Source organism: Schistocerca piceifrons, chromosome X (assembly GCF_021461385.2).
Source record: "Schistocerca piceifrons isolate TAMUIC-IGC-003096 chromosome X, iqSchPice1.1, whole genome shotgun sequence".
Taxonomy (NCBI): Eukaryota; Metazoa; Arthropoda; class Insecta; order Orthoptera; family Acrididae; genus Schistocerca; species Schistocerca piceifrons.
The window spans coordinates 120790573-120810466 of NC_060149.1; the positions used below are offsets into that span (position 1 = coordinate 120790573).

Sequence of the window (19894 nt, forward strand, 5' to 3'; positions counted from 1 at the left end):
GGCCTGGAGCAATGTAGAGAAATCACAGAGAACCTAAATCAGGATAGCCAGACTTGGATTTGAGCAGTCGTTCTCCCAAATATGAAAGAAGTGTGCTAACCACTGTGCCACTTCACTCAGTAAAAGAGCTGAACAGTGTTTCTGACAAACCTCAGGTTTTAAACCAAAGCTGAAGACTTACTGCAGATTAGCTCCTCCTATTAACTGTAGGAATAGTTAATAATTACACCATGGAGATGTATTTCACTAAAATTAATGAAATAAAAGACAACACTGCTCATATAGGAGTACTTCAGATATGTTTGATCCTGCAGCTGTAACTGTAAGTTAGTAAAGTAAGCTGCTAAGTATGAAAGACGATTAAGGCTGCTTAAGTTCATCCAGTCATTGTGATTAATGTTTTTACAAATTATTACAGACCAATACTAGGATGGATCCTACTAGTAGGGCATAGCAGTCATCTTATGATTTCCTTACCCACCATGAAGACTTCTGAAATAAAATACATTACTATATTTTACATATATTATTATTATTATTTTCAGTGGCATTTTAATTCTGGTATTCAACAGTGCTACATTTTCATTATTTGTTCCCCCACTCCCTGACCTCTCCTCTCGATAAGTTATCAGTTTTATGAAATATTCAATAAAATTGTGCCACTGACAGTGATGCTCAACCAATTAAAAAAATTAGGTAAACAGTGTATTTCACATGAGTAATTTATTTGTTGACATTAAACTTCATATGGCCAAATGAATAAGTTGTCTACACATGTTGAAAGAGTTGCATAACATCATCTGGGCCAACAGATATGTCAGTAAAACAGCAAGAAGAGGCATGAAGTTTAGCAGGAATGGAAAGTTCCATGTCATGCAGTTCTCTTATGTCACAGACGTCAGTGATGACTTAGGCAAAATTCTTTGCTGAGGATGCATTTTAAGTATGTTATAAGATGACATAGTAGTAAAGGCAGAAGGATTTTAATGATACCTTGAAGATAAAATGAAACAACACAGATTAGAAATACACAGAAACTGCTTAAGTAATTAATCATAAATGTGTATGGGATCATGCTTGCAACACTCTCACTTAAATTTGGATAGAGTACCAAGGCTCCATCCATCCAACTTTGCAGTCAGTGTAAGTTTAAGTATAGCAGAGATATGCAAATATTACAGTCCATCCTCTGAATGTTTTTGTTTTAGTACCTATTCTTGTTATACAGCTACGAATTACGTTTAAGTTGTTGAAGCAATTAATAACAATGATTTTCAATCATAAAATAGTATTATACATGCATGAATAATAAAGGAGGCACTTACCATAGCTAAATGAATCATCACTACGGTTTATTTCCTTCAGTGAGGCATGTTTGTGTCGTGCTGACAGCTTTTCATCTTGCCCAAGTGCAGGAACGTGACCACTACTGTGTTGATATTTGTGCTGGTCTACAGTTACTGTAGTCTTTTTAAAGTCTGGTCCACTACTTTGGGCCACATTTCTTGCAAATGGCTGGCTGTCTGTTGCTGCTAATAATTTGGAGTTCCCTTCTTCCCTTTCTTTGCAAACTGTTCTTCTCACTAACCTATCCACATGCTGAGTTTGTTGTTGACTAACATCTACATTTTTAACAAACACGCTATCACTTCCTACAGTACTCTGCTCACCAAAGAACTGTGCACTGGTTGAAGCGCTACTTTGTCCTGGGCACGGTTCTCTTTCATTTTTCGAAGCACTGTTCCCTCTTATAGCTTTGCTAACCAAGGTAGGTTTTTGTTTACTAGGAGGTGGTACTGGTTTGTTTAGGAACCCCTTATGGTAGCTCACTTCACTTGAAGACACACGATTTGTAACTATGTCATCGTATCTTTCAGTCTGAGGGACAAAAGATGGTTTTGCTGAAACAGTCAGTTCAGGTTTCATATCGTGCAAATAATGAGACTGCTGAGGATCCAATCTACTTCCACTACTGCTACTGTCCCTAATGACACTTGAAGTCAACTGTTCATGATTCACCCATGCTGGTTGAGAAAGTTTTCTCCCAACAGGCAATATTCTGCTATATTTTGAGTATGTGCTTTCTACCTTCCTGTGTTGATTTCTGCCCTCTGGTTCACACATGACACAAGAGACTTTTTCATCCCTGCAAACATGAGGTGATATTTTGCTTTCTTTCACAGGTTTGGCCACTCTTTGTTCTTCAGCTCTTTGATGGATACATTTTCTGTTTACCGCTTCACTACAGCAATTCACTGGATTTTTTTCAGTCCTAACTGATGAACACTTAATTTTGTTTTGTGAATTATGAGGCTGTGGCCCTCCTGCTCGAGCATTTCTTTCTCCCCTTTCATCCTGGACCACTGGGTGTACAGCATCTGCATGAGAATGTGGGGAGAGATTAGAGTAGATTTTGGCACCTTGCACCAAATCACTCTGAATTAACACTTTGGAATTACTTTCCTGCCTATCTGAAAGAGTTTTAGCATCACGAACCTGTATATCACTTTTTGACCACACACTATCACTTTCACAACATTTTACACAACGTGTATCTGAGCCAGATACCTTATCAGTGCTGACAGCTTGTCTGAAGCTATTCCTTCTCTCCCTTACGCCGAGTCCTGTTACAATGCTAGATACCTTCTTCTGAATTTCACCATAAAGTCCTTGGTTCACTGGCTTTACATAAACACTTGAAGAAGCATGAGACTGTCCACTACTTAATGAGTTTCTGTGTTGACACACAGCATATTTTACCAAATTTGTTGCACACTGCTTACTATCTTTCCAACCTCTTCTATCATCTAAATCAGTCTTAGACAAATTGCTTTGACATGTCGACCTATTCTGAGGCCACAGAGCTGCTTTTGCTTCCGATTCCATACTACTGCTGCTGCTGCTACCGCCACCACCACTAACTGACATTCCTTGCACTTTCCTTAGGTTACCCTTCAGTTCCTCAGTGCCGCAACATTCCAAACTGCTGCTTCTATCACTCACAGAGTTTGCTAACCCATGCAGTTTCTGGCCTCCATCATACCTTTGTTCATTTCCTGCACCTGCTCTGTCTGAAAACTTAGGTGGACAACTATTCAAACTCGGCTGGTTAAAGACGGTCCCCGTTTCCAACCCTCGTCTTTCAGATCCTTCAAAGTGATGTGAAATGTTTGTACCTGAGGACTTATGATTCACTGTGCAGTCTTTTGCTTGCTGCGTTGCAATACACTTTCCTGAACTAACACTTTCACTCCCACAAAATTTTTGACTTTTTACCAAGTTTCCTTTTCCTACTGAAACCAAAGACAGTTTTGACTGATCAGAAGAACCTAGAACCCGTAATGACTTACTCCGTTTGATAGGAAGAGCTGGCTGAAAACCAGAACAGTGTGAGGAACTGCTTTCTTCTTTGGGTTCATTCACATTGTGCTGAACTGTCTTTGTTTCACTCTGCCCAAATCGACTCGGTGATAACTGCTTCAAGTCAGGTTTACAAACTGCGCCGAGAGAATGGCTGCGAGTGACCTGTTGTGAATGACGCACTCTGGTCGGAGGATTGGTTGTTTCAAGATCTCCTAGATTCCTCTCAAATATAGCTTTCAGTTTTGCTATCCGCGGTTTCTGTGTGGACGTTACTGATGTCATGACACTGGAGCTGACACTTTCCTCACTAACACTAGTCCTTTCAGAAGCTAAACGCTGTTTCTCTGTTAGATTTTCAACTTCTTTTTCTTGTTTGGAAGCTGCTGTGGAAAGTCTCTTTTTATGTGGCAATGGAGGAGCAGTAGAATTAGATATTTCTTTTTCTCTGATATCTTGTTTCTCTGAAAAGTAGAAAATGATAACTGAATTTGGAAAGTGGCTGCCAAGTACAAAAATAGTAAATTACGACTAGTTTAAATAAATAAATCTAAATGAAAAACATGATGTGATGTGTGTCCTATAGAATTAATTTATTTTGTTAAGCAGTTTCCAGTTTACAGGGCCATCATCAGACATATTGTGTTTTTCATTTAGAATTATGTTGTGCAACCAAGAAGCTACAGAAGTATCAGCTAACAAAATGATTAAACAGAAGGCAAATACTAAGAGACATTGAATATTCACATTCAGACTTGAGCCATAGCATGTAAATGGCAAGCCCCCTCAAAAAAGAATTCAATAATAATAATGATAATAACAATAACAATAATAATAATATAGAAATAATGTATGTGATTTGTAGAATACTTTCATGTATAGGAGTATTCAGAATACAGGTTGTAAACATCCACAACACTCAAATCAGAAAGCAACTTTATTACGTAAATGCATTACAATGCACAGAGACAGCTGAACAATCCCCTGAATAAAGAGCAATACTAGCTGTACAGAACATTGAAGTTTACAGATTCATCTAAAAATTTTTGAATCTAGGACCTAGGGAGAGAACTGAATGACAGGTTAACTACATATGCAGAGGTTTTGTTAACAGCTGCACAGGAAATGCGAAAACATTGTGAATTATCGAGTAAAGTATTCACTGCTTTTTCGAGCTGGTGGAAAACTTTGAAATTCAAAAATGTCAATTTGTGAGAAAGAAAAATAAGTTTCTGGGGCACATCTCACAACATCTGGTATCGGTATGGACCCAGAAAAGTTAACAGCAATTGATAAGCGTTAGTCTCTCAAGAATAAGAAACAGCTTGAAGCATTTCTCGGCTTTGTGGATTTCACCACAAGTTTGCAAAGGGGCAGGCTTTTAATAGTCCACATTTTAATAATCTGCTAAGAAAAAATAGTGCTTTTATATGGATGGAGGAGTGTCAAAACGACTTTGAAGAACTGGAAAAGGAACTATAAGGAGAAATCAAACAAAACTGAATATCTTCCACAATGGGACCATGGAATGGTTCCATTCAAAAATAATCACCACACATGTTGAGACATTTATCCCACAGGGAAACGAGATGATCAATTCCTGTTTCGTAGAGTGTGGTCGACTGCAGATGGATCCCCAAGTGCACTCGGTCTTGAACTTCCTTATCTAACAGAAACTGACATCCACATGTCTTTCTTCAGGTCATCAGAGATTTGAAAACCACATGGTAAATGATCCAGGCTTTACTGGGGATGTTGCAGTGTTTCCCAAGCAAATCGACAAGGCACAGCCTTTGTCTGATTGGCAGTGTAGGGGTGGGGGTTACCATGCAATAGGATGATTTTAACTGAGAGCATTCCTGGGTATTCTGACTTTATGGCATGTTGTAGTTTCTGTAAAGTGCCTTTATAGTGCTGTGCATTGGAAATCAATAAAGCTTAGGTATGGTATTGTGAAAAATCCAAAATTTGTACAGTATTACAAAATTTTCAAAGATATTTTTTATGGGCATAGAGATTTTTATACTGAAGAATGGTAAGTTTGTTGGCAATCGCAGTTTGAAACTGAGGTAATAAATTACTTCCCTCCAGCATTACGGCACTGAGGACCTAAGAAGTGCACTGTAAAATGTTCGAGTGTAATAATAACCATCAATAATGTGTTGAAGAAGGTAACAGATTGTTTAAAGTTATCCAATATTTGCCACAGGGCAAAGTGGTAGACAACACACATAAGGGACCCATGCAAAACATAAAACCAAAAGATAATTTCAAATTAATTAATGGATCTCTACAGTCCCCCCTCCCCAAGGACTTCTGGGAATTTTACATGCATATCAGTAGTGTTGGAAGTCTTCTCCAAATTTATTAAACTATACCCGATGACAAAATCTGACAACAGTATTCCTCCTATAGTGTTATACACTATTCAGTCAGTGTAACTTGGCACTATATCATTAACTAATCATTGCCAGAGCTGAAAGGCTTAAGTGGCAGAAAATTATCTTAGGACCAAAGAAATATTGAACCCCTCAACCACTACTCAGTGGCAACCACTACTGCGAGAATGATCACTCACAGGTCACATGGAGCATAAGCACGATATGAAAGCTACTGCACTGCATTGGATACAATTACAAAGGAAGAAGGGAGATTAGGGTTAACGTCCTGTCAGTGACACCATTATCGTTGAAAGTTTGAACTAGAAAGGGTGGGAAATTCATTGTGGTCTGTCATAGGAACAACACTAGCATTTGTCTTCATTTAGGAATCCAAGAACCTCATCATGAATGGTCATATAGAGATTACAATCTTTCTTTTCTCAAATTTGAGTCCAATGCTTTAACCAATGTGTTTTTCTGCTTCGTGCCAAGATTACAGAGAACAGAGAACTCAGATATGCAACTCCATGTGCACAGAATGTACTAAGTGGTAGACTGTTATGATCTTGATGCTGAGAAAATATATTTTGGAAACTCAGAGGCTCACTGGATATTGATGTGGATGTGTAAGGTTTGTCTGTTCAAAAAATGGTTCAAATGGCTCTGAGCACCATGGGACTTAACATCTTAGGTCATCAGTCCCCTAGAACTTAGAATACTTAAACCTAACTAACCTACGGACATCACACACATCCATGCCCGAGGCAGGATTCGAACCTGCGATCGTAGTGGTCACGTGGTTCCAGACTGAAGCACCTAGAACCGCACGGCCACACCGGCCAGCGTTTGTCTGTTCCATTAAGGTAAGCAGGCAGCAACCTGTGGCACAATTGCCTTAAGGATATCTTATACAACAGAGCTTTAGAGCACAAATGACGCTGGGGAAAAAAAATTCCCAGATCCTGGATATCCCATTTAGAAAATATACTTTTTCCCAGGCAAAAATACACATTTTCCGTGCTAAGTGACAGTAGGTTAACTTATCAATCCTTTGAATGGTTAATGTTTTATACACTGGCGTAGAACTTCCTGGAGAAAAAAAGGGGGGGGGGGAAGTTTTGGAAAGACTTTTGATGAGGAAAAAGGACAGAAGTTTTGGAAAGACCTTTGATGTTCAGCAACATATACGCTGCGTATTTGCGTATTACGAAAGTATAAATTCGGTTTGCACCAAACACATGAAGTTAGCTTCCAGAGTGTTGAAAACGAGATTGTGATGTCCTTTTGTAAGCTAGTCATATCTCATGCCACGTGATCTCACCGACCGATGACAGCAGACATTCAGAGCATAGGACACGTGTTATAGACAGCTGATAGTAAGATCACTGTTACATAGCGCGAACACACAAAGAGGAAAAGTTAATGGTTTACATTAATATACATAGTATAGCTACAAGAACAGCTAAGCTTTCACATATAATATTTGTCTTGAAGATTAATAAGCTACAAGAGAAGCTAAGCTTCCGCATGTAATATTGATCTTTTTTTGAGAGTGTTGCACTTTAAGATACATCACACAAATATGCCAGTAAATTTAAAATAATGACATAAATGTCTGGTCTTCTGGGCTCAAAATTCTTGTAAGTGGCTGGTCCTCAAAGTGTCCAGTTATAAACACTCTGTGATTTAAGAAATTCATCCCATTTTCTCATTCATAACATAATTCATCTTGCGTAAAGAGAAATTTACTTTGAAAGTAACGCTTTTCGAACCACCATTTGCAATACTATCCTGAGACGGTTAGAAATAGGTTCTATTTAGCAGTTACCAGAGAGTACCAGAAAACAGGCATTATTGCGTGTGTGCAGCTGCAGTGCTGTAGGGGATGAGGAACCATTACACCAACAACCTGAAAACAGCTTTCGCATCCCGCAACTACCCTCCCTACCTGGTACAGAAGCAAATAACCAGAGCCACTTCCTCATCCCCTCAAACCCAGAACCTCCCACCGAAGAACCCCAAAAGTGCCCCACTTGTGACAGGATACTTTCCCGGACTGGATCAGACTCTGAATGTGGCTCTCCAGCAGGGATACGACTTCCTCAAATCCTGCCCTGAAATGAGATCCATCCTTCATGAAATCCTCCCCACTCCACCAAGAGTGTCTTTTCGCCGTCCACCTAACCTTCGTAACCTCTTAGTTCATCCCCGTGAAATCCCCAAACCATCTTCCCTACCCTCTGGCTCCTAACCTTGTAACCGCCCCAGGCGTAAAACCTGTCCCATGCACCCTCCCACCACCACCTACTCCAGTCCTGTAACCCGGAAGGTGTACACGATCAAAGGCAGAGCCACGTGTGAAAGCACCCACATGATTTACCAACTGACCTGCCTACACTGTGAAGCTTTCTACGTGGGAATGACCAGCAACAAACTGTCCATTCGCATGAATGGACACAGGCAGACAGTGTTTGTTGGTAATGAGGATCACCCTGTGGCTAAACATCCCTTGGTGCACGGCCAGCACATCTTGGCACACTGTTACACCGTCCGGGTTATCTGGATACTTCCCACTAACACCAACCTGTCAGAACTCCGGAGATGGGAACTTGCCCTTCAGTATATCCTCTCTTCTCGTTATCCACCAGGCCTCAACCTCCGCTAATTTCAAGTTGCCGCAGCTCATACCTCACCTGTCTTTCAACAACATCTTTGCCTCTGTACTTCCGCCTCGACTGACATCTCTGCCCAAACTCTTTGCCTTTACAAATGTCTGCTTGTGTCTGTGTATGTGCAGATGGATATATATATGTGTGTGTGTGTGTGTGTGTGTGTGTGTGTGTGTGTGTGTGTGTGTGTGTGTGTGTATGCGCGAGTGTATACCTGTCCTTTTTCTCCCCCTAAGGTAAGTCTTTTCGCTCCCGGGATTGGAATGACTCCTTACCCTCTCCCTTCACACCCACATCCTTTCGTCTTTCCGTCTCCTTCCCTCTTTCCTGATGAAGCAACCGTTGGTTGCGAAAGCTTGAATTTTGTGTGTATTTTGTGTTTGTTTGTGTGTCTATCAACCTGCCAGCGCTTTTGTTTGGTAAGTCACATCATCTTTGTTTTTAGATATAAATTAGTATAAAGTTGTATTTACTGCAATGAAGCTGAAAGTGCTATATTACTGGCAGATGTGTGCAAAAGAAAACGTTTAAGCTACAGTTTTCAGAATTTGGAACTCTTCTAGTAGTAACAAAGGACAGGAGGGGAAAAAGGAAACAAAATCGAACATGCAAACTAAAGACTATGCCATTCAGTGTCAAGTGGAACATACAGGGTGTCCAAGGAGGACTGATCAATATTCAGAAATATTAAAGGATCAATCATTTAAAGCAAAAAATTTGATATGGACATATGCCCTATTCCGAATAGTTTCCTAGATATGACACATAAAATGTACATTGTTATTTATTTTCTGCATTACCCAATAAATTGTAAAGTTAACACACATTTAACAGTTAGTAAACATTACAACACACATTTTGCAAACTATCAATTGAAAAATACATATTTTGAATGCATTCACCTCCAAACACTGTCGTACACATCACATTACAGTTGTACAGGTCACAATAAATGTTCAAATATCCCACCGTCAACTTTGATGCATTTATGCACTCTTGGGAGAACATTTTGTGTGTTGCTTGTTTGAATGCCTCTGCAAATTTCCTAATGAGGGCAGCAGCGTCCCTGATGTGATCAAGCAGTTCACCTTGTGTATTCAGGTTTTTTTTTTTTTTTTTTTTTGCACACTTCAGATTTAATCTGGTGATCTTGGGGGTCAGTCAATTGTACTATCAGGACCAATGCAGTGCTTAGTGTAATTCCGCCCATTTCAACAATGTGCTGGAACTTGGAAGAATATCTATTTCACACAATGTGCTGAAAACTCTGTAAACATTCTATGATCAGAAATTTCACGTGGCAGAAAGTGTCAACGGTATTCTTCAACAGTAGCAACAGCACATCCATTATAGGCGTCCTAAACATGCACCATTACAGTTAACAAATGCTTCTCTCTGACACACTCTCAACTCTTCACAGTACTTAACTCACAACATACCACGGACAAACTGCATGTTCAATGGGTTAAGCCATTTGGAATAGAGCATATGTCCATATGATGCTTTTTACTTCAAATGAGCACTCCTGTAAAATACCTGAATACTGACCATCCCTCCTGGAACACCCTGTGTAACATTCAGGAAAGGTATATAATAAGGCTTGGAAGTAACAACTGCTTTGTATAAGTGTAAAAATCGTAACGTATTGGTATCTCCGTCTATTTAACTAACAAGTCATTTTTCAACACTTACATTTCCAATAACATCTATCAAATAGAAAATAGTTTATAACAAATCATAACTATTGTTTACCGTACCTTCACATGGTGTTTCTATTACTTCATAAGTTGGTTCCAAATTTGAATCAGTTGTCTCTTTCACAAGTGGCATACCATTGAGATCAATATTTTCATAAGGATGTGAATCAATCATCCGTAACTGCTCACAAAAAAGTTCCCTGACTGCATGATGTACCAAAACATACTGTTCTTTCGTCTGGACCATTGCTGTGCGTTGTTTACGCATTTCACGCACCAGGTTGAATAAACTAAAGTCACTGGTCAGTTTCTGAAAATCATTCATAAATTATCATGGTATAATCTTATGCAATGAAACACACACTCAGATAATACACACATAAGAGACGAAAGGGAGAAATGAATATGTGGACACCGGTCTTTCTGTCTGAAACACTACACTTCCATTATAATGTAATTACTCTATTGGGTTCCGGCACTACATTACGAATATATTCTGTCTGAACATGTCAATATAAATTTGTAGAATTTTCAATTACCATGGTAACCAATGTGTAAATTTTTCAAAGTATTTCCAAAATTAAATAATTTAAATACTCCTTACAATTAAGTATTTTACTAAGTACAGGGCAAAGTCTGGGAACAATGATAACTTCAAAAAAATGTGTTCCACATGAAACACTTTTTTCTAAAAACATTGTATTATGCAATATTTATATTAGGCTAAGTTCATAATTTGGTAGTAATGGACACCACTCACTGAATAGCAGAAGTATTGAGCCATCAACAGGTGCACACACACAAAAGATAAAGGAAACTTGCTAGCTTTTGGAATCAATCTTTTCTTGAGCTTGTGTGTGTGTGTGTGTGTGTGTGTGTGTGTGTGTGTGCGCGTGTGTGTGTGTGCGCGCGCATGCGCACTTTAATTCGAGAAAGGATTGATTCAAAAAGAAAGCAATTTTTCTTTCCCTTTTGTGTTGCCTGTAATCAACACAATGCTTCTGCTATTCGGTACGTGGTCTCCTTTGCTCCTAAATTATCTAAATTCTACCAGAACTTTCCTACTATAAATGTGTAGCTCTACTTGCTATAAAGCACTTATTGAGTTTACAGATCACACTACTTAGTACTAGTCTCACCAGCTCCTATTAAAGAAAAGAACTATCAACTGAAGTGGGTGCTCCATTTGTGACATGAATTTATTTGTTATAGTTATGATTTTGGTTATTTATTTTTAAATCAAATTAAGTCCATGTGATGTTCTGGATATAAACTCTCACAATATATGCATCTACATATGCATACTCCATCAGCCACTGTACAGCGCATGGAGGAGGGGACCTTGTACTACCACTAGTGTTATCCTGTTCCCCTCACAAACAGAACAAGGGAAAAACAACCCTCCATATGCCTCTGTGAGAGTCCTAATTTCTCTTATCTTCACAGGCCTTGTGTGAACTGTATGTTTGTGGCAGTAGAATAGCAATTTTCTAAATTTTCTCAATAGTGTCTCGTGAAAAGAATGCTGTCTTCCCTCCACGGATTCTCATTTGAGTTCATGAAGCATTTCTATAATACTTTTATGCTGATTCAACCCACCGGTAACAAATCTAGCAGCATGCCTTTGAATTGCTTCAATGTCTTCCTTTCAGCCGAACTGATAGGGATAACACACACTTGAGCAGTACTCAAGAATGGGTCACACTTGTGTTCTATACATTGTCTCCTTTATAGATGAGCTACACTTTCCTAAAAGTCTCCCAATAAACCAAAGTCAACCACCTGCCTTCCCTACAACCATCCTTACATGCTTGTTCGATTTCATATTGCTCTGCAGCATTACACACATATTTAATCAACATGACTGTGTCAAGCAGCACACTACTAGTGCTGTATGTTTAAGACATCTTGTATCCTTCTACAGTTACTCAATGATGATATCTTCCCATAAACCACAGCATCATCAGCAAACAGGAGCCAATTGCTGATCGACTTGTCCATCAAATCATTTACGTATATGGAGAGTAAGAGCAGTCCTATCACATTTCCCTGGGGCACTCCTGATGATATCCTTGTCTCTGATGAACACTCACCATTGAGAACAACATACTGGGCCTACTACTTCAGAAGTCTTTGACTCACATAACTGGGAACCTATTCTGTACACTTGTAGCTTTGTTAACAGTCTGCAGTGGAGCACTGTGTCAAATGCTTTCCGGAAATGTAGGAATATGGAATCTGCTTGTTGCCCTTCATCCATGGTTGCAGGATTTCATGTGAGAAAAGGACAAGCTGAGTTTCACACGAGCAATGCTTTCTAAAAAAGTGCTGATTTGTGGACAGAAGCATTTCTGTCTCAAGGAAATTTATTATTTTCAAAGTCAGAATATGTTCAAGAAATCTGCAGCAAACCAATGTTAAGGATATTGGTCTGTAATTATGTGGGTCTGTTTTATACCCTTATTATATATGGGACTCACCTGCACTTTTTTACAGTTGCTTGGGACTTTATGTTGGGAGAGAGATTTATGATAATCGCAAGCTAAGTAAGGGAGCACTGCCACAGTGTAATCTCTGTAAAACTGAACTGCTATTCCATCCAGACCTTGGAGCCTATTTGTTTTCAACACTTGCAGCTGCTTCTCCATGCCAGGGATGCATGTTACTATGTCCTCCATATGAGAATCTGTCCGACAGTCAAACGAGTCTGTTTGTAAAATCCTCTGGTGTGAATAATTTCTTGAACGCAAAATTTAAAACTTCAGCTTTCCTTTTACTGTCTTCTATTGCCACACCAGAGTAGTTGACAAGTTACTGGATGAAAGTATTTGACCCACTTAGCGACTTTATACAGGACCACAGTTTTCTTGGGTTCTCAGCAAGTTCTTTTGCTAAGGTAAGATAGTGGAAGTTGCTATTTGCTTCAAGGATTGAATTTCTTACAGATGGATGAATTTCTACTAAGCATTGCCTGTCAACATTAGTGCATTCTTTTTTGAAGCAATAGTGCAACCATCTCCGCTTCCTCGGCATTTTCCAAATTTTATTATTAATCCACGGTGTGTCTTTTCCATTTTTAATCCATTTACTCAGTACATACTTATCCACAGTGCAATTTGCGATAAGTTTAAATTTTGCCGGTAATTTCTCCACATCCATCATATTGGAACTAGATGATGTCCATTCACTGTTCCAGTGGTATGCTAACAACTGCTTATCTGCTATTTTTATCATAAATACTATTCTAGCCTTACTGATGTGTTTATTAACTTTAATAATCATTGTCGCTATGGCACCATCATGATTACTATTCCACATCTCTATAGTGACACTGTCGATAAGTCAAGTCTGTCTGTAGCTACAACGTTAAAATATTTCCACTAACTAGCTGTTCAAAACAATTTTTGGAAAACATGTTCAAAGGTAACAGACATAACTGTCTGTCCATACCACCTGCAATGAATTCATAAACATCACTGTCTATACTCGGTAGATTAAAGTCGCCTCCAACTAATATTGCATGAACTGGGTATTTCAACACTACTGCACGTAGACTTTCCTTGAATGCGTCTACAACTGGTGTTCAGTAAAAATGTCCCATAATTATCTTTAGTTCACCTAAGCCTGCTGTACATGTCCAGGTAACTTCACAGTCAAGACTCATTTTTGGCCTTGATAGACACAATATTTTTGTCAACAGCAATGAACACTCTTCCCCCTTATTGTGTCCAGTCTCTCCTTTCGATAAATGTTCCATGCCTTGCTAAATATTTCAGAGCTTTCTATTTAAAATTTCAGCCAGCTCTCGGTTCTGAGAATAATTTGAGCATAACTTTCTTGGGAGGGTGTAAATTCAGGAACCTTGCAATGAACACTTTGCCAATATACTGTTAAAATCATAACAGTCAAAGTGCATTATCTTCTACGCAGTCTGATTTCACTCTCTGTGTATTGACAGGCAACTGTTCACTCAGGTCCTCAAACTACTGCCTAGTCTAAAAAATCCCCATGTGCATTCAACAAGTACTCTGCTACTCAAGTAGCCAGTTCCTTTGTGTAGTGGATTCCTGACTATCAAGGGAAGTCCTAAAATTCTTCACCCCACAATGCTGGTCTAGAATTCTGCAGCCAAGACCTTCACAGAACTGGTGGAGCCTTCGGCTGAGACCCTCCATCCTGCTCCAAACCAAAGGACCTCGATCAATTCTTGCAACGATGCTGCTAATTGTCAGCTCTGCTTGCATCCTTCGTGGAGACCAGCAGTCTTCAACTCTTCCACCAACCACCCATACGAACTGAGGATGGCCCAAGCAACAGATGTCACTGGTGCTGACACGAGCCCGAAGCTGCAGATGACTTTACCAAGTACAATCAATAGCACCAGGCAGAGGCCTCTTCCACATCTCTGATGAGGTCACCCAGTGTATGTAACAAGCGCACATTGGCATTCTTTCCAGCCCTGGATGCTGCTTCTGCGGTGTCACCGCCAGACACCACACTTGCTAGGTGGTAGCCTTTAAATCGGCCGTGGTCCGTTAGTATACGTCGGACCCGCGTGTCGCCACTATCAGTGATTGCAGACCGAGCGCCGCCACACGGCAGGTCTAGTCTAGAGAGACTTCATAGCACTCGCCCCAGTTGTACAGCTGACTTTGCTAGCGATGGTTCACTGCCTACATACGCTCTCATTTGCAGAGATGATAGTTTAGCATAGCCTTCAGCTACGTCATTTGCTACAACCTACCAAGGTGCCATATTCAGTAATTAGAATGAATTCTGAACAGACAATATTGTGAGTCATGTACCGTCGTCAAGAGTGACGTTCATCATTAATGGATTAAAGTTAAGTATCAAACTAATTATGTCCGCTTTCTGAATTCTAATTCCTTATCATGTTCCAGACCTCACATCAGTATAGTCCTTTCCTCCTCACGCCAACCTGCGTGAGCTAAAACGCGAGCATTTCGGCCTCCACTAGTAACACGGTGGTGGCTCTTCTGCCAACACAACAGCTTCCCTATGGGACTTCATAACATGCCTAACATTGAAGCTCCCAATAAGTAGTAAATGCCTCCCCTCGTGTGCCTGCTCAGAACTTGCTGAAGGAGCAGCCACCCGTCCATTCAGAAGGTGAATGAGTGAGACTAGATGGCCAGCCTCCATGTTGACTTTCTGTCTCGAGTGACATGAATGCATTACAACCACCACTCACCCTGCGGTGAATGTGGGTATCTGTGATAGGTATACTACAAAGTGCCTAAGCAGCAGAGTCCATGGATGAAACAAACAACATCTGAGGTGTCCCATGTGATGCACCTGGTGGTCCGCCACCACTACACTACAAGGCAGTAGTCTGAAGATGCTGGCCATAAGAAACTTCAGCTACTCGCAAATTGTGGCCAGTTCCTCCTGCATCCCCCCCACACCATCCACTAACTGAAGAACTGCACTATGAAAGCATGCAGAAAAAGCTAAATATATGACTTGTTTCTCTCCTGGTGCATCACCAATGGCAACTGGCCTCTGACTGCTGTGATCAATGGTCACTTGCCATTCAAAACAACCAGTCCATCATTGTATTTCTATTATATTTTTATACTGAATATACTACAGAATTCTCATGTCTATCACAAATCACCTGCACAGTTATTAGTCCAATGTGACTGGAAAAGATTGTAGGTCACTCCATATTACAACAGACATAAAAGTATGAATATTCATTTACAGACCCATAGATCCAAACTCCATCTCTTGTGGGATCCTACAGCAGTGATGTATACAGCATCAGTGATCATACTGTTGCAGAAGCTGAGTAGCATAGTCACTGTAGTGTAGTGGTTATGATACTAGACTGTTGAATGGAGGGTCGTGAGTTCAAAACTCACCTGAACTGTAAAATTTTAAAATCTATATTCGGTTCGAGAACATTCTAGAAGTACCCACAAATGTCAAGAACCATTATTCTGGAATGTTCTGCAACTGTATATATACCGTATGTGTACTGGCCGGAGGCAGTTCATCCTGTGCTCTTGTATGGTCAAGTGCTGAATAAACCTTCGTAAAGTGAAGTTCATGTTCGTCATTCATCTAATTACACCTTCTTCTATGTGACATTATTCTTCTGGAGATGTTGGGTACTGGAACTTGTGATAGCACACATTATCAACAACACAGTGGATCCCATCAGGCCACGACAGAGCCGCCGTTTATGTGGTGAGAAACCAGAGTTTGAGCCATATTCAACAGATCACAATCTAACGCAGACAGAAGAAGAAGAGGACGTTACGATGACAGCAACTGTGTGCCACCACATGAGACATCCTTCTGGGTTCTCTGGTGATGATGGCCAAGATCCAAACAAGTGGCTGAAGGTATATGAGCGAATAGCAAAATTTAACAAATGGGATGACACCGTGTGTTTGGCTAACGTATTTTTCTACTTAGAGGGCACTGCCAAGCAACGGTATGAGAACAATGAGGAGAAGTTCACAAGCTGGGAAGTATTCCACGAGGAACTGTGCAACTATTTCGGTGACACACAATGACAGAAGTGTAAGGCTGAAGATAAATTAAAGTGCAGGTCACAGTGTCCAGGAGAAATGACAGCATCCTACATTCCAGACGTCTTGGAGCTGTGTAAAATAGTGGATCCTAAAATGAAGGAGGAAGATAAGGTTGCACATCTCATGAAGGGTGTTGCTGAGGACATGTATCAAGCCCTACTCCTGAAGGGTGTTTCGACAGTAGACGACTTCATAAAATGGTGCCAGTATACCGAGACAATGCATTAAAAAAAGAATTACACGCAAGAAGTTTGAATGGCTTCCAAATGTCTATCGATGTCTGTGATGGAGGAAGAAACTGATTTCACAAGTGTTCTTTGTCAGATAGTGAGAGAGGAAGTTCAGAAGGCACTTGGATTGCACGGCTAGCAAAAAACCGAGATGCTTCATGAGGTCATAAGGGAGGAAGTGGAACAGACATTGAACCCAATCTCTCATCCTTCATTTTCCTTTAAAACGGTAAAAAAGTTGAGACCCAGGTGAAGTTACGTTCCTACAATGCTGCATGAGGAACCTGTTTGAGCACCAAGGAAGACTGACGTCTGGAGGACCCAGGATAATCAACCAGTACGTTTCCCCTGCAGACAACCAGGACATGTGGTGCACTATTGTCGAGAAAGGCGGCGGATATTTGATGATGCCTGTGCCAGAAGACAGCAGACCGATCTTAGCCAACACCAACTCCGGAACGACAAAGATGAACAAGAAGATGTGGGTGCAGGACGACATAGGTCACCATCGCCACAAGCTAGCTGGAGAGGATGCTCCCCAACATGCTGATCAAGGTCTCCATTGCCGTTTAGAAGCTCCAACCGATCACCCAGCTGCCACAAACTGGAAAACTAAAGGGTACGACCTTCCTTGGAGGTGAGGCCGCCGAAGAGAAAAATCCTCCGCCGTTGATCACTACAAAAATAATAGGAAACTACGTCGATATCCTCATGGATGGCTGACCAGCCCAAGATCTTGTGGACTCTGGAGCATCATATTGAGTCATTTCGGAGAAGTACCATCACTAGTTGCAGAAAACCGTATTCGTCGAAAACAAAACATCTCTGCTGAAGGTGGTTAATGGGAAATATGTAAAACCTACAGGAAGATGTGTCATTCGAGTGGGTATAAGTGGCCATACACAGCCCTTAGAATTCATCATCTTACAAGAGTGTACCAATGACGTCATTCTCGGATAGGACTTTTTGAAAGCTTCTCAGGCAATTATAAATTGTGGTCACTTGAAGATTGTGCTAGACGAGATGAGATACTGTGGACAGGAAGATGCGCATCCAAGTGTGTGGAGACTGTGCTGGATGAAGTGATCATTCCTGCAGGTAACTGTCATGTGTCATGCCATACATCAATCCATGGATCTTGTGGTGGAATGTAAGAGAGGCATACCACTGAAGAATAACTTGGTCATCCCAGCCTCTGTTGTCTCATTTAAGAATGAATTCGGTGAATTGTGGATAGTTAACTGTCACCGAGAACCACAGATCCTTCCAAGATGCATGTGCATAGCAAATGCCGAGCTGTTAGTTGCAGAACAGCTGAGCGTCATAGAAACCTCCTATGCCAAGTCTGTGACGAAATTAGTGCTACCACTACGAAACAAGATCTTCTAGCTCGACTATCACCAGATCTCACTAAGGAACAACAGAAGAAGCTACTTGCCATTCTTCAAGAGTTCTCTGAATGCTTCAATCCACAGGTGAAGAGCAAATTAGACAAATCAATGGTGAAGCACCAGATTAGCACTGGAGACCATCAACCAGTAAGCCAGAGAGCATACCATGTGTCAGCAACGGAACGTCGAATAATTCGCGACGAGGTAGAGAAAATGATGATGAATGACATCATTCAGCCTTCGCAGAGCCCATGGTCATCACCAGTGGTTCTCGTCAGGAAGAAGGATGGCAGTTGGGGCTCTTATGTTGATTAAAGGAAGCTTGATAAGGTAACCAGAAAGGACATTTACCCTCTTCCATGAATTGACGATACACTAGACTGTCTGAAGGGGGCTAAGTTTTTCTCAACCATGGACATATACTCAGGATACTGGCAAGTCGAAGTAGATGAGACTGTTCGTGAGAAAACTGCATTCATTACCCCTGAGGACCTGTATGAGTTTAAGGTAATGCTGTTTGGTTTGTGTAATGCACCAGCAACTTTTGAATAGATGATGGTTAATCTTCGTCACCTGAATGGACAATGTGTCTTTGTGACTTAGATGACATTATAGTGTTCTCAGAGACATTTGATGAACATATAAAAAGACTGAGGGCCGTTCGTAAGTGTCTCCAACAAGACGGACTGAAACTTAATTCGAGAAAGTGTCTCTTTGGAGCAAAAGAAATCAAAACACTTGGACACTTTGTGCCAAAAGAAGGTGTGTGACCAGACACAGAAAAGTTGAGAGCTATAACAGAATTTCCTATTCCTAAAAGTATTAGAGATGTAAGAAGCTTCCTCGGATTATGTTCTTATTACCGTCGTTTTATCAAAGACTTTTGTATCAAAGAGAGGCCACTCCGTGTTGTTAAAAGCTGATGCTAAATTTATCTGGGGTGGTGCTCAACAAGATTCTTTCGATGTGCTGTGAAAAGCTCTGATGACTGACACTGTACTTAGTCTGTATGATGAGAGAGCACCTATACAACTACACACAAATGGGTTCAGTGCTGTTCTGGTGCAAATTTCGGATGGAAAAGAGAAGGTTATAGCCTATGCTTCTAGGACACTTACAAAAGCTGAGAAAAACTACTCAACTATAGAAAGAGAATGTCTTGCTGTGATCTGAGCCATGTGCAAATTTCAACAGTATATATATACAGGGTGGTCCCGAATTCATGGTACAAACTTTAATGGTAGGTACAGGACATTGTAACAAGGATTTATTGTATAGGAATGTATAGTCGCAGGTGACGCGGTGAGGCGTAAACAGGGGAAAGAGAAATGGAGTGATCGGTTGGTGTCACTGCCGGTAGAGGGCAGTAGATGAACATGATGTATCGCAGTAGGGACAAGCGCCATTCACAATTGTGCTGCCGTAGACGATGGGTGACTTTACGTATGCAGAAAAAGCAGACATGCATTACATGTACGGCCGTGCAAATGGTAACGCCAGAGCTGCGTTACGAATGTATCGCGCGGAGTATCCTAATCGACGAATGCCGGATCATAGAATTTTTCAACGGTTACATTGTCAACTTTGTGAAACAGGTACGTTC

At 40.6% G+C, this 19894-nt stretch overlaps 1 protein-coding gene across 1 annotated transcript in view; it reads right to left on the minus strand.

Annotated features, from left to right (window-relative positions):
• The window catches only part of LOC124722110, a 127035-nt gene that overhangs the window by 49968 nt on the left and 57173 nt on the right, over positions 1-19894 (minus strand). The window contains exons 6-7 of the mRNA XM_047247312.1: positions 10168-10417; positions 1326-3824 (exon numbers count right to left, since the gene is read on the minus strand). Coding sequence (XP_047103268.1) covers positions 1326-3824; positions 10168-10417 — 2749 coding nt within the window. The remainder of the gene's footprint in view (positions 1-1325; positions 3825-10167; positions 10418-19894) is intronic.